This window comes from Manduca sexta, chromosome 23 (genome assembly GCF_014839805.1).
Source record: "Manduca sexta isolate Smith_Timp_Sample1 chromosome 23, JHU_Msex_v1.0, whole genome shotgun sequence".
Classification (NCBI taxonomy): domain Eukaryota; kingdom Metazoa; phylum Arthropoda; class Insecta; order Lepidoptera; family Sphingidae; genus Manduca; species Manduca sexta.
Window position 1 is genome coordinate 4029997 of NC_051137.1, and position 16153 is coordinate 4046149.

Below are 16153 nucleotides of genomic sequence, written 5' to 3' on the forward strand. Positions count from 1 at the left end.
TCTAATTCTTATCAAAGAAAAACAACTAAAGTAAATAAATAATGTGTGTTTCCTAAAAATCAAATAAACTAATAGAACAAACTAAGTATAAGAACATCGTACAATTTCAGTCGATAAATTCCAAATAGCCCTCACATCCTCTATAGTAATTGCATTAAGCCCTAAACTTCCCCTTTATAACCTTCAAACAGAACCCTATAAGCCTACTACGCATTTTTAAAATGTCCAAGAACGCGGAAGAGACGCTCCCACCCACCGCCCGCCCGCGACAACGGCCCGCGGGGGCGTAACCGCCGCCCTACGCCGCGCCCGGGGCAACACTTACATCGCAAACTTTTCCCGCCAATTTAAGTGACAAACACTTTCCTCACACAAAAAAAATCAAAAGTTGTCTATGGCTATAAAAAAAATGACAAATGAAATTCGGATTTCGGGCTATTGATGCGCACTGAAACTTTTTAATTATAAAATTTATAATATTTGATGTTTCTAATTATTTGCACCTAATAAAAATAGAAATAACATTATTTTAAAGGCATGTGTTTACAATTTCGTGTCGGCCAGTGTTATACCTGATTAATTAATTACGATAAAAGTAAATAAAAACACTATTTGATGTATATTGGACCATTTCCTGCCAATATAAGTAGATACAATAATTTCCAACGTTTCCTTATATGTAACCATAAAAGTATGGATTAATATTTCCCATACATTAACGCTTATTGTACTGAGCCAATCGATCCAGTTTAATCATTTGCAATTTTATGAGAGGAAGTCATAATACCGTGGCGCGCAGCGCCGCGCCGCGCCGTGTCGGGTCGTTTACAATTTACATTAGATCCATTGCTGTGAATGAACTAAACATTTTTTAGTGCCCAATAAAAGCCAATTGTTCAAAATTTAACAATTCACCAACCCAAACTATCGGCCCCAGTAAATAAGTTTTTTTCCTATTTCGTGAAATTGCCACCTCATTCAAGCGTCCTAAATTATATATTTGTGAAAAGAAACTTACGAACCGCTGCGCTACTTTGTTTTTTTAGCATAGTAATTTGTTCGATCAAAATCTAATAGATGTCGCTGTATAGTAGTTTTACGTAAAAGATAAATTTGAGCATTCCATCACGCACGTTATCACACTACTTAGTACAATTACTTTGACTCACGCATTTCTCTTTTTCACCTGTTTTTTTTTTGTAAGATTTTTAAATGTAGACCAATAAGTATATTATTATAGCATCTATTCTAGGTATTACGTGGATACTTATTTGTTTGACAGATCGGTAACTATAGAATAGTTTCCTATGTTTAATTTAGTTTATTATTTTATATGTAACAGAAAATAATATGAATAAGAAATTCTTCTGTGAAATCAGCATCAAAATTGATTGAAAAATAAAGCATGTATTCATATTTGAAATAATATTTGTAAGCAATAGTGGGGGCGTGGTGGGGATATCGCGCTGTTTTTTTCTCTCACCAGCATTATGGCCGGTGGCACTAGGTGATATCACATTTCACTATTACTGTAATTTATTTACTTATTATTGCGTGGATATTGAAAATTTTTCTGATTTTGGACAAATTATGTTTTTGAAAAAATTATAAAAAAAACTTCAACTTCCCTATTCATCCCGAGACAGCTACTCGGGATTCGCAACTGTCAACCTATTTTAAAATACAGTGAATATGACACCTATCCACCTGAAATAAAAGAAATTCGGCAAATATCGGATTAAATTAGACATTATTACAATGCGTATAGTACTATCTAAGCAATGGGGGTCCTAAACTACGCAAGGCTCAGGGCGAAAGTAAAAAAAAACGTCGCGAGGCTCAGGGCAGAGCAAAAAAGTTCCCCGGTTTAAGTGTTTTTCGATAAGATCGTAAAAAAGGTCATCCGAGGCCCCGGGCGGTTGCTCGGTTCATCTCCCCCTAAGACCGCCTCTTTATCTTAGTTATGAAAATAAGCGAATGCAAAATTGGGGCGATCATTTTTTATAGTTATCAAAGTAATGTCTTCGCAAACACCATTTGTCTGTTGTGAACTACTAACTAAAATAAATCAAGGAACAGAAATAAAAATACATCTTCGTGAGTTCAAAATATATTTATTGCATAATTAATACATAAGGGATAAAAAATGATCTTTTTTCTTCCTTTAGATCTTCCTTCCTTCCACTTTAGATTGATGGAAAGCCTTTGGAGAACTGTTTTTTCTCTATAACGTTGTTTTTGTCTTTCGTGTTTTTGGAAACATTCCGCTTTGTGTGAAAAAAGCTTATGAGACAGCATTTGTGATTAGTAGATGCAAAATAATGATGTATTCTTACAAAAACATTCAATTTTTTTTTGTTCATAACGCAGATGAAGTGATCGCGTTATACAAGTATCAATGGCTCCGAAGTAAACTATCGTATCTAAAAATAGTGATTTCGCGTTTCGTTATCTAAGTTCTGTTTACTACCAAAGACATAAAAAAATCTTTTATTAACTTTTTAATGAGTTTAGAACTGGTACCTAGTTAACAAAACGCAAAAAAAATGTAAATCGCTTTTTTTAGATACGACAATTTACTTAGAAGCCATCGACATATGAATTGGCTATTACGATTTCTGCATTATAAGCTTTTTTCTAGCAATGACTTACGATTTTTTGTAAAGCATTGCTAACCACAGCTTTGTATGGAAAGGATTTACTACTCTAACATAAAAAGCACATATCATAAGTGTCACATTTAATTCAAATAAAGTAAACTTTATTAAATTCACATTCACGACGTGATTGTAAAAATACAAATACAACAAAATAAATATGTAACAAACAAAATAACTTATTACAAAAAAATCACAATATTTGAACGGTTGTCTTAAATATTTGTGTATAATTTGTCTCGTTAATACTTAAAATTATGATTGAGAAGATAATTAAGGAGCCTTTTACACGGATTACATATCAATGATTTTTTAAATATAAATTGTACCCTCAGATAAAATATTAAAAAATTAAAACTATTTATGTAATGTACAAGATTTTATAAAGTATAGATGGAGGCGCGAGTCGTGAGCACACTTGTGATTGGTCGGTTTGGCGTTCAAAGCGACGACGCTTCGTCCGATTGGTTCCTCAGTGGATGCTCGTTGTCTATTGGCTGACGTATGCCACGTGTTATTTTTTTAATTTTATTACTTTTAGTAAGTTTAGTGTGTGCGCAATACACAGGTGCACTCTCTGTTCCTTCACTCTCACAGTCCGGTAACGATATGGTACGATCGGTACGATCCGACATGACCAGGGAGTGATCAGGTGCGGGACCAACGGCTTTACGTGCTTTCCGAGGCGCAGGAGTATCCCACCGCCAACTTCCTGACTCCGAGCTGCGACTGAGTAATTTTTATGATGGAAAAACCCAGTTACAATTATTTTTGGCCTGACCCGGGATTCAAACCCAGGACCTCAGCGAGGTAGTCGTACTTTTACCGTGTACAATTACAACTACGCCACCGAGACAGTCTTACTTTTACATTATTATTATTACATTATTATTTTCGTCTAATTTGTAGATACGCGAGCTCACCCCACCACTGTCCATGCTCACGACTTGTGCCGTTAGCTGTAGCTTGATTCATAGCCTATTGTCGTGTAAAGGATCCTATCGTGTTCACAGTATTCGTTTTTCTTAAATGTAATAAATAAACGTTGGACGTACTAGGTGTCTAATATCTAGGACTCAATAAATATATCTCTAAATGAACTAATTCCGAGAAATAATACTTATGCGTATTCGCTTAGCATTAATTTGTGATGAGCTGATAAAATCTGAAACAAATGAGAATCGAATAAATAAAATAAATATAGTAATAAAAGAATACTTCAACAGTGTACCTATAATATAATAACTTTATCCACAATAGATATAAAACTTTATAATTTTTTTTATATTATTTATTCTTAGATATTGAAAATGTTATTGGTATTATGTATTAATTTATTAAAGTTTCTTTTATTGTTTGTTTTCTGTACTAAGGTAAAATAAAATAAACATTTCCTAAGTAGGTAGACGAGCGTGCGGTCTACCTGATGGTTATTACTCATGGATTAATGCAATGCTGAGGGCACAGACAAGCCGCTGCCTACCGGAAAAACAAAATTAGCGTAAATTGTAACGATTGCTTCTCTTGTCTCCGTACAAGGAATATACATGGCGAAGAGTTAATGCAGATACTGCACATGCGCCTATCGCTTCGGGATAAATGGCGCTAATGTGTGTGTACTCGACGATGACGTCACAAAGTATCAACAATCTACAAGTCACCGCCATACTGTACTATGACGTCACAAAGTACCCACATTCTACAAGCCGCCGCCACTCCTTTCGACGGTGATCTTCTTCTTCAACGCCTCTCGTTCGTGATGTTCCTCCTCCATCTCGGCCATGCGCGCGAACCGGGAGTACGCCACGTGGCCCGACTTGATCGCGGACATCATCTGGAGAACGGTAACATATTGTAACAAAAGTTTTTCTATGGATGTGCCTGGTTACTGTTGGGTGCGATTAAAAAAGTAAGAAAAGGATTATTATCTATATTTTGTACTGCCGAGACTATTCTTATGAATAGTATAATTTTTAAAACAAAAATATAGACAGTAGATCTTAAAATAACAAGGTACTATTTCACTGAAGTTAAAATGGGACCATTCCGAAGCAATACGAAATCGAACCCAAAACAATCATTAAATCAGACCATAGGGTAAAAAATAATTGCTGAACAAACATAAAAAAATCGATGAATAGATAAACCTTCATCCTTTAGAGTCGGTTTAAAAAAGGATCATATAGGTTTTTTTAAGGAAAAGGTCTCGTAGACGTGCTGTCTGTAGATAGCCAAATCTGTTAGTAATTTCATAGAGAAAATTAAAAACCACCTTAATAAATAATCAAAATACAATATGGAGCCGACTGTACTAATAACTAGGTTAATTACTATGAAAAAGTATATTACAAGTAAGCAGACAATGGACACGTGCTCTCATGCAAACATATAACATAAAATTCATGCATACACAAATAAATACAAATTGAGTATTAATTCTACATAATTAAGTTATTTGGGCTGAATATCCAGTCATCTGGTAAACTATACAGCAATTAAATTATAGTTTGATTCTGTACCCTGATTTAATATAAAGTAAAACAATATATAATATATATTTATAGGTATATCTAACTATAATTTTTATCTTATGATAAATCAGCCCATAAAAATAATTATGATAAATAGCAAGATTTTGTTAATGTAAAATGGCATGAGTGATTAGTGACAGCGCACACAACCCCAAGCGATATGGACCTGCAGATACTCGTCGAGCTCGACCTGCCCGTTCATGTTAGTGTCGATCTCTTTCAGTATCTCGTGCAGTTGCTCGCCTGTCACTTCCTCGCCGTAGTTCTGTGGACACACCGCTCCCGAGTCATACACGGACCACATATTGTATGCTTATCAAGTTATGGCTGTAAGTTCTTATTTCCTTAGGTAAATAAAAAAAATATACTAATTCGAAATCTTGTTCGAAATTCAAATTCACAATACCAAGAACTTGCAACCATACTTATTTTTAAATATCCACCAAACAATTGTTTTTGTTGTAATATTCATAACATTACAACTCATTGTTTTGTGGATAATTAACACCAACCCCATTGTTACAATACCACGGACAAGACAAAGCGCCAGCGTATAAGTACCCCTAATCGTCTACCTGGAGGTAATCCTGAATTTCCAGTTGCCCGTGGTACGTCACGTCTATCTCGGACAATATGGCGCTTATTTCCGCATCCGATGGTTTCACACCCATACTCTAGAATTCAGCATGTTTTTAAAGCCGCTGTTTTGTAATGTTGAAGGTCAAGTCAAACAAATAAATCAGATACAAAATTGTTAAGTATTATAAATTTAGATTTAATTTAGTCGAAAAATTTCAAAGTAAAAGGAACTGTAGATATTCCGGTGCGGGATTCGATCCAACACTTTAAGCCTGTTCTTTCAGATTGCCTCTACTATTGGTAGAGTCTGGCTTAACATTTACTGCTAAAGCCGTTAATTAGACTTCACATGCCTTCGATATTTTTATGAAGTAGTTATAAATGCACACATAACTTTGAACAGATACGTGCTCGCCCTGGGGTCGAACCAGAGGTCTCTTTTTATCCAGTCCTAAATAGATAAAGTTAATAAATTGTACATATTAAATCTTCCATATTTATAGCCGAATTCCTACTTTCACACTGGTTTCAATTCAACAGCTATTTCAAACCCTATGCAAATACCTTAAGACTCCTCCTAATATCATTGATGGAGACGAAGCCCTTCCTGTCCTTGTCGATAATCTGGAACCGCTTGATGTAAGTCTGGATCTCCTCCTTGCTCAGGTTGATCGGGATCTTGTCACGACTGGCTCTGTTCACCATCTGACCCATCTCGTTGGCCAGGAATTCGCCCGCGATTTTGATTTGGCGCTGATGATAAAAATGAATATATTTGTAAAAAAAAAATACGGAATAATACTTTTCATAGTTTTACTTTTACATTTAATTACGTTTATTTGTTACTTGTTAATACTTAGGGTTAGTAGTTAATTGAAACGAGAAATGGATTAGAATATTGCCTGTTAATATTACTAAAAAGAGAATGGAATTGGGTTTTTTTTTAATCACTGAAAATTTGTAGGAACAAACTGGAAGTTTTTGAGCTTATGAGCTAGGTTACTTATTCTCTCTAGCATTCTCGGTCGGGGCACAAAAATACATTAATATCTACATATTGTCTACACACTAGATTGTAATGTATGGTCCGGTACCTTCTTCTCGGTGTCATTCCAGTTGAGTTCCTCGGCCATGATGTCGACGATGGCGGGCAGCGCCTCGGCGGCGGCCTGCACGTTGAGGAAGGCGAGCCGCAGGCGCCGCGCGATCATGTCCGTCGCGGTGCACGCGTACTCGCGCACGCCGTACCTACACACACACACACACACACACGCGCGTGATAAAGGGCATGGTAGCTATAATGTATATTCATGTAAATTACATCCCGGGATATATAGATTTAAATTGTTCTTAAGTATCACACACACCCAAGAGTATCTTTCCCTTTATTCCATTTGGATACCTACGCCTTGTTGAAGAATTATTATGCTATCTCGCTCGCACATATGTGCGTCACATATGAGCGAGATAGCATAATAATTCTTCATAAACGATAAATACATTACTACTGCATTTTGTACAGATTTCTTTATGCAACGCAAACACAGCATTAAGTGATTATAGTGGAATAAAATTCGGTGTTTATTCTATAACTACGGTATTGTATGAAAATCTACATTATCTTTTAAATATATCTATTATAATATGACGAAATTAATCATGATTGTAAACCACACCTGATTTCAGCATCAATGTACGGGAACTCGGGGTGAACTTTCTTGCCGATGATGGGCCATCTCTTGCCCGTCATGGACGCCATCTTGGCCACGGCGAACGCCCTGTCACCGTACGATTTCGCTAAGTGTTGTGCTACCTGCAAGTACAGACAGAAAATCGGCTAGGATACGTAGCGCTATGAGTTCGATTCCGCAACAAATTATGTTTGCTTTTTTGATAGGTAGGGCGTTATAGATCCTGATACTTGCAATACATATTTTATATCTTGATAATATTGCTTGGAGTCAGAAATATATGTTTTACTGCTGTAGATATATAAATATTGCTTTGTATTTATTATATGATCACCTCGAAATTACAAAGCCGTGAAGCAAAATGGTAAATTTACGCAAAAGGGACAAGCGTCCGTCGCGACGAACCGACTTCAAAAAAGAAGGTAGTGTATAAAAATGCACCTTTATGTTGACTTACCTCCATTTCTAACCCGAAGTCCTGCACTAATCTGATGTACATGGTGGGAGTCCAACCGTGGGCACCCTCGATCAGGAAACCGTCCGTCTGACTCTCTTTGAAGATTGGCTTCAGATTCGCAGCTATAAAATACATTTTTCATGATACTAGCTGACCCGACAGACGTTGTCCTGTCTTAACTATGATGCGCGCGCGCATTCTGTCAATCGCTGACAATTATTTCAGACAACCGATAGTTATGAGATTAAATCGTTAAGTTTTCTTATGTTCCGCTCAATTCCCATAATTTTTTTCTGTATAACCTTCTCCTGACTAAATAATTAATACAACGAAAAAAGAATAACCGAAATTTTTCCATCAAAAAAACAAACAGAAAAACACTTCAGCTTTATATAATAGTAGTATAGTAATACAGCAGGGCTTTTTTTGTGAGGGCAGGCGGAGTCACACAGTGCCCAAAGGAAATTTCGAAAATATCGAAAAAAGGTGCAGGAAGGGATACAAGAATTATGGATTTACAACTTTCGAGAATGAGCGTTTCCCCAAAAAATAAGTGACAAAAAAGTTTGACATTGAAATTAAACTAATTTTCGGATTCTATCGCGGTTTATAGTATTTTATTGTTCTCCCGACGTTTCGAAGACTTTGCAGCCTTCATGGTCACGCGGGGGACTGAGGTGTTTTTCATCCGTAAAGTCAAAGTTACAATATCTACCTACATTTTACAATTATACAACTTTTAAATTTTTTTAACTATTTGTGGTCCGATCTACGCAGAATGAGCTCACAGTGTCTTGAAGTCTAGAGTCTAAGAAAAAGTTTGTGTATAGATTGGTGGGAATGACATAGAGTATATTTTGTATTGTTACCTTCAATAGCAGCGTCGATGGTCTCGGCGGCCATGGCGCGGTAGGTGGTCCACTTGCCGCCGGCGATCGTGACGAGTCCCGAGGGAGAGGTGTGCACGATGTGGTTGCGGGCTAGCGACTGCGTGTCCGGCTTGTTGGGGTCCGACACCAGCGGTCTGATGCCGGACCACGCGGACAGTACATCGCCACGACGCACTGGAATGTTATTCATATGGTTGGGCCAAGTCGGTATTATAAACTAGTTTAGGAGTTGTTGGGGTTTAGTGGCCATTTTTAATAGGCAATCCCATTTGCTTTTTTGATTCAATGTGAAAATTGACCAAACAGAAAAAAATTGACAATCTTACAGATGACTTATTTTGTTTAGTTTACTCTCGAGATCGGATCGAAGATTAATGTAAGGATCGTTTATTGAAAACGGTCGATAGAGGTACTCGAACAGGTTTTAAATTCGCTGTAAACTTATATTTTGCCACACTAGCCGTAGTTCAAATTCTAATCACAAAAGATTCAATTGCATTTTCCCTTACTGCTTTAGGCTACTTTTGTTGCCGGACTTTTGGTTAAAAGCTAGTCTTTAGAGGCTAGATTAAAAACAAAACTCGATGTTTTAGATCTCATTACTTTATTACAGTTGGAAAACTTTACTAGAAACTCACCTTCAACATCAGGGTTCAAGTAATTCTTGACCTCAGTGAGGATGAATAGGATCTCGTCCTCGGTGGGTTTGGGGTTGTGGGTGACTTGGCAGGGCAGGTCGGTGGTGCCGGCGATGGTGCCCTTCAGCCACGGCAGGAAGAAGATCACGCGCCCGTCCGACGTCGCAGGGTCCAGGAGACCCATGTGTTCAGGACTGGGGAGTGTTGTATTACGTATTTTATAATGTTGAAATCACCTTGCCTCGAAGACGTAGTTATATTGTGTTCGCAGTATCACAGCGCTCTGAGGTCCTGGGTTCAAATCCCAAGTTGGGCAGTGGTATCAGATTTTTCTATCAGTATCAACCCAGAGTGTGAATTGTCGATTCATATCATATCATGGGACGGAAAAAAGGGCAAAGGAGGATACTCGGATCTTTCTTAAAATTACATAAGCTACAATAATAATAACACCAGACCTGTATTATATATTGCCCACTACTGAACACGGACCTCCTCTAATACTGAGAGGGTTTAGACTTTAGTCTACCAAGGATTCTCAGCCTCCACATACCTTCGAAATTCTTATATAGAATTTTCAGGTATGTAGGTTCCCTCATATTTCTTTCGCAAAACGAGCGATAGTTGATAACTAATCCACACGTAGCTTTAAAAAAAATCATAAGTATGCGTAGAGTTTTAAACCAGCTGTCTTCCACTCAGCAGATAGTTCCATTCCCAACTTGGCTACATATATTTAATAAAATGCTTTCTTTTTTTTATTCCTTTGAATGACTAGAAGAGCTTGCCGTTCGCCTGATGTTAAGCGATACAACCGCCCATAAACAGTAGAAACACCATCCAACACCTTGAGTTACTAAGTATTGTTTGGTATTCTACTACGCTCGCCATCCTGAGATATGAGATGTTAAGTTTCATTATGTCCAGTAGTTACACTGGCTACAATGTCCTTCAAACCCGAACATAACAGTGACTACACACTGTTGCTTGGCGGCAGAAATAGACATTACGGTGGTACGTACCCACACGAACTCTCACATATGACCTACCACCTATCTACCATCAGTAAAATATTTTCATGTAGTGAGTTAAAACCTGTCCAATCCCCACCTGTAATATCCGGGCAGCACGATGTGCACCCCCGAGGAGGGGCAGCAGATGTCCTTGACGGTGGGGTCGTCCATCTTCCTGATGCTGTCCGTGAATGGTCCGGTCGCGTTGATGATGCACTTGGCCTTCACATCCCACTCCTTGCCGGTTAATTCGTCCTGGTTTACAAGAGGTTTTATTGTATTGTTGATTTTCTTTTCGACCTTTTTTTAATGAAACATTGTTTATATTGTGCTCTCTTTCGTGTAACATCATGAAAATTAGTTCAGTTTTAGAAATGTGCGCTCATGAACAAATTAACAAACAGGAAAGAATTGTAAAAATGTCTGTATTGTGTTTTATTACTCTTCTTTAATCACCCCGCCTTTCTTTTTTAATACTTTGCTATTAATGTACAGACACACTGGGTTTTGCTGTTTTATTATATTTATGTGGGAATGGAATGAATATAAAGTGCACGAGCGAGATGAAGTGTGGATGACAGACGAAGTTTGGAAACGACGGACAAAAGACGTTTGACTGGAAAATTATTAAAGAACTAATTTGGGTAAGTTGAAAACTATATATTTTTTTTAATGATTCCCACATGACCATCTTGGTTTGTCGGAGTCGGTGAAAAAAAATTTAGAATTTATTACTATGCTAGAATTATTTCAAACTACCATCAAATAGCACCTATCATTAGCCATATGAAATAATAATAAATCAGTCCCCCCGTGACCATGAAGGCTGCAAAGTCTTCGAAACGTCGGAAGAAAAATAACATACAAAAAACCGCGATAGAATCCGGAAAATTAGTTTAATTTCAACATATGAAAAAGGTTTTTGCAATCTGAAAATGCTATTAGATTACTCCGTAACCATTTAACTGGTACCATCGTGGAATATGACTAACGTCCTTCTGCGGGAAACTTTATTTCTAACTAGCATTCGCCCGCGTGGATTTCGGACTTCAAAAATGGAGGAGGTGCTCAATTTGTCGGGATGTTTTTTTAATGTATGGCGGTATGCGGTCCGATTGTCCGGTCAGGGTCTGATGATGGGAGCCTGGTGAAATCGAAGGAACTTTTAACCATTAGGGTTGCACACACGACAGAAGCTTAAAAAATGGAGTAACTTCTCCCGTTTTCCCAACATTTCCCTTCACTGCTCTGCTCCTATTAATTGTTGCGTGATGAAAAGTATACTATAACCAGCTCAGGATTATGACAAATAATTGTACCAAGTTTCGTTAAAATCCGTCGAGTAGTTTTTGTTTCTATAACGGTTATACAGATAGACAGACAGACAAAAATTTTACTAATTGCATTTTTGGCATCAGTATCGATCCCTAATCACCCTCTGATAGTTATTTTGGAAATATATTTCATGTACAGAATTGACCTCTCTACAGATTTATTATAAGTATATATAACAGATAATGACATTTTATCATTATCAGTCGCAGGATGTCATCCGTCCGTATATGTTAATGATGTGTATTGCACTGACCCTGAGCCTGGCGCCGCTGAGCTTGCCAGCGGTCTTGTGCAGCTTGGTGACGCTGACGTGGTTGGCGATGGTGGCGCCGTGCCGAGCCGCCGTCAGCGCGATCGCCAGGTTCATCCGCGCGTCGTCTTGTTGACCTGATATTTAATACACAGGGAGTAAGAAACCTTTACTTCAGTGAAGGATGCAATGTACTTACAGTTTGCTTATTAAAATATTACCCTGCTATGAAGAAATTAGCAGTATAGCAAATGGTACTACCGCCTATAGTTTGTAAATATACCGCCAAAGGATTTCGTGGCTTGCATTCCATTGAAGAGAGAGGCTTAAAATTACTATGGGGTAGAAATTCAACGAGTCTCCAGATATTTCTACAAGCGTATATTATACTTAATATCGTATCACCATCCGTATCATATTATTTCAAGGTCTCATAACGGGAATATCATATTAAAAACTATCAGTCTATAAACCATGAAATTCACATTTATATATTTACCGTCGTAATACACGATGCCACCACACAAGTTGTCCGACTTCAACATGGGGAAGAGTTCGAGAGTGTTCTTTTTGGACAAATAGTAGGAACTCTTGACGTTCCTGTCGCCAGCCACCAGGTCGTACATTTTAATTCCAAACCAGTAGTAGGGGACTTGCCACCACCTGGAAACACATTACACCAATGTTCATCATCATCAGACTATGTCTTTGTTCAATGCTGGTCATAGGCCTCCTCGAATATGAGCCATTTTACCCTATCCCTTCGCCCTGTCGCAGCTAGTTCTTGCCAGCGACCTTTCTTAGATCGTCACTCCACCTATCTGGAAGGCGTTCTATACTACGCGTGCCGAGAACGATGTAAGGTAAGTATTAAGATGCTTAGTGCTTGTAAGTCTACAAAAAAGTAGACAGGTTTTGACAAACGCACTACAACATACGTTATGCAGAAGTGATCATGGAATCAGAAAGGACAAAGATGCTTCTTTCCTTGCTTGCTTGGCATGAACATTTAGGTAGTTATCGAAGTCTAGACATAACTTGTCTCGTCGGTCGAAAATACTGCACTTATCATCACCCCCAGCCTACTCAAAAACGAATGAATTCACTCACTTATACACAGGTAAGAGGATAGGCAGCGGCCTAGTGAGATGCGGCGCGACCTCCAACATGTTGGCGCGCTCGTGCAGGGCTTCTTTCACCATCTTATACTGGTCGTAATCCAGCTGCATGATAGCCTTCTGCAGGTATCGCACGCCGCCGTGGATTAACTTAGTGCTTCTACTGGAGGTGCCGCTCGCGAAGTCGTCCGCTTCTACCATTGCTGTCCTGAGACCTGGATATTAAAGTTGAATTTGAATAAAGAATACATAGTGACGTCATTGCTTATAGGATTAGAGGTGCGAGGGAGATAACAAGTAACGTTTGAAATTTTTTAAAGAAAGAATCTATTTATTTGCTTATACTAATATTTGAATATTGTTGCTGTTGTGGCTTGGTTTAGACGTATTTTCACTTTAGGCTCGTGAGATAGGTAAATAAACTTCAGACATGCGAAGTAGAATTTTACTAATTTTGAATTACCCTTGTAATAATTGGGAAAAATTAAGTCTGTTACAAGTGAAGGGAACAATCGACCAATCACGATGAACGTCAGCAGTTAAGTTACTTTATCCAATAACAGATGTCGCCTATAATTTTAATAAATACTTACCATTTCAACAGTTGCCTATTTTTTCTATCGATTATAATTATGTACAAAATTAACCAACTTATTGTATAACATCGACGGTTGAAAGGCTATTTGTCTTAAACGACATTATTATTCGAAAAAAATTAACTAGGTTTAAAAAAAATAGAAAAACGTGCTGATTTTAAATATGTTAAAAAATGTTGCAAAAAATTACACTTAAGTGTTAAGGTTTTCAACCGTGGACATTATTATGTGTCAGTTACTTGAGATAGTCGGATACTCTAATGATGTCAAATACCTCTGGTGGTAGCATCGAGTGCACATCCCGCTCCCGTGGCGCCTCCACCGACGATGAGTATGTCGTAAGTGTGTCCGGCCTGCAGGCTCGCTACCTGCTCCGCCCGGGACGGCAGGGGACGCTTCTTTCGCGCAGTCTTCGCTGATACCGTGGGGGCTTTGTACCATGCCTGAAGGAGGGAAAATTATATTATTAAAACTTACGCGAGACATATTAAATTAGTCGAAAACAACACAGGAAAATTAGTTTGTTGATTTTTTTTAGGATCTTTTTTAATGATAAATATATTGAAAAAGAAAAGGTAATTAAACATAAAAAATATACTTTATTTAAATGTAAAAGAAAAAAATAAATCTCAAGTTACTAAAATAATAGTATACGTATTTTAAGTTAATAAAAATAGCCAAGTGCATTTTATAAAGTCGAAGTCGTATTGACAATGAAATTGAGTTGAATTCTTGGCATTGTTTCAGCTTATCTCGCTATGCATAGCAATATTCGGCAGCGTAATGTTTAGTGACAATGTATTGGCGTTAATTAGTTTACAACGCGACTAGCACTTGACGCATCGGCAAAGAATAATATTATATTTTTCTCATAGTTCTTTTTCTCGTTTATTGAGAACCAGTCACAATACAGTTTTAGATGCAACGTTCACTGGTGAAAAAGCCAAAAAAGATTACGTCACATACTGTTTGCATGAATAGCGCGACTAGCTCTATTGATTCATTTAGAGACTTTTAGAAGGGCCCAAAATCACATTTACTTCTATAAGTAAAAGTTAGCAACCCAACCACATTAAACTGGGGTTCGGGAGGAGGGATGCTCAGGAGTATCGGAGAATCATTGAGCTGTCCCTAGTACTATCTACACCCTACCAGCATCCCGACCAAAACTCGCGGTGGGTTTCTTCGGCGCATACGAGACGATCTAGGATATACTAATTACTAAGACAGCTGCATGAGAACCATATTACCCTAGTACTGTACGTATTTAGGGATAGCGGTGATTATTTCAGCGGAATTGGCTTGTTTGCTCCCCTATAAATAAACTGTAGCCAGGTAAATAGTACCGTGTCAGTTGGCAGGTGCAACATCGCAATAAACGCTACAAATTGAACGCAAAACCCACCCGACGGATATTAAAGCGACGCGCGCGACGCTCAATCAGTCAAAGCCGCGGAAATTAGCATCGGGTTTCTCTATACATGTATTGGCTACTTTCTATTGTTGAAGTTGTGAGGAACTTTACAGCTACCTACACCCATGTTTTATTTCCCCTACTTAACTGAGTATGTTTTAAATAACTAGACGAAACGCATTATGAGTTATAACGTCTAAGTTTCAGTAAGATCTAAGTAACTAAGAATTATTAAATAATCTACACAGCACGGCGGCAAAGCGATTCTATTGCCTTTGATGTAAATTGAGTAGGGGCAATAAAGAATGTGATCGATTGATAAGATTTTTGGGATCGCTGGATGTAGGTTTTTCTGCGAGCACCGTATTGAGGCTGACAATAATAAAAATTCGGTCTTCTTATAACGGCCTTTTATTTTATCGTTTAATTGTACAGAGCCGCGCACTCCACTTCGTGTGTTCGGTGCGTGTGAGTTCCCTTGTCGTAGACAATACTCCGTTTTAGTTTTTGTCCATAGACATACCGAGTGGCGTTCGGATACGCCACACCACCCCCCCACGGAGAAGGATAAAAGGTTAACAAAAATCGGGAAAATCCTTAAATTTAACGCGCCTACCAGATCTAGTAGTGTAGGGCAAGTTAGTTGTGGTTGCGGTCTTATCTGGTGATACAGAAGGGGGAGAGTTAGGAAAAATGGATTGTGGGAGGACAGACTTTCCAGGAACATTCGGTAGTTTCATCGGCGGCTCAGACAAGCTAGAATCGCTAGAGCTAAGGTTAGTGTGGTCAATGAAGGCCGGTTTGAGCCGATCCACGCTGACAACGACGCACTTTCCCTTGATGTCCAGTGTCATAGTCTTGCCGTCTTCGGCACGGTCTACGACCCGGAATGGACCGGTGTACGGTGGTTGTAGGGGGCGTCTAACGGTATCGTCACGGAGAAATACGTGTGTCGCCGATGCAAGTTCCTTGAAGATGAAGGTT

At 38.2% G+C, this 16153-nt stretch overlaps 1 protein-coding gene across 2 annotated transcripts in view; it reads right to left on the minus strand.

The window, feature by feature from the left end:
* Positions 1 to 2094: 2094 nt before the first annotated feature.
* The window catches only part of LOC115443682 (glycerol-3-phosphate dehydrogenase, mitochondrial), a 30574-nt gene continuing 16515 nt past the window's right edge, over positions 2095 to 16153 (minus strand). Inside the window, exons 3-16 of one of the 2 annotated variants that reach the window (XM_037441777.1) lie at positions 14030 to 14198; positions 13152 to 13374; positions 12541 to 12704; positions 12045 to 12178; positions 10554 to 10711; positions 9444 to 9637; positions 8785 to 8979; positions 7916 to 8037; positions 7444 to 7580; positions 6862 to 7015; positions 6332 to 6520; positions 5355 to 5453; positions 4354 to 4491; positions 2095 to 3822 (exon numbers count right to left, since the gene is read on the minus strand). In XM_037441777.1, coding sequence (XP_037297674.1) covers positions 4357 to 4491; positions 5355 to 5453; positions 6332 to 6520; positions 6862 to 7015; positions 7444 to 7580; positions 7916 to 8037; positions 8785 to 8979; positions 9444 to 9637; positions 10554 to 10711; positions 12045 to 12178; positions 12541 to 12704; positions 13152 to 13374; positions 14030 to 14198 — 2073 coding nt within the window. In that variant the 3' untranslated portion in view covers positions 2095 to 3822; positions 4354 to 4356. Of the gene's footprint in view, positions 3823 to 4353; positions 4492 to 5354; positions 5454 to 5763; positions 5863 to 6331; positions 6521 to 6861; positions 7016 to 7443; positions 7581 to 7915; positions 8038 to 8784; positions 8980 to 9443; positions 9638 to 10553; positions 10712 to 12044; positions 12179 to 12540; positions 12705 to 13151; positions 13375 to 14029; positions 14199 to 16153 lie in introns of both variants that reach the window. The other variant, XM_037441778.1, reaches the window with a different exon arrangement.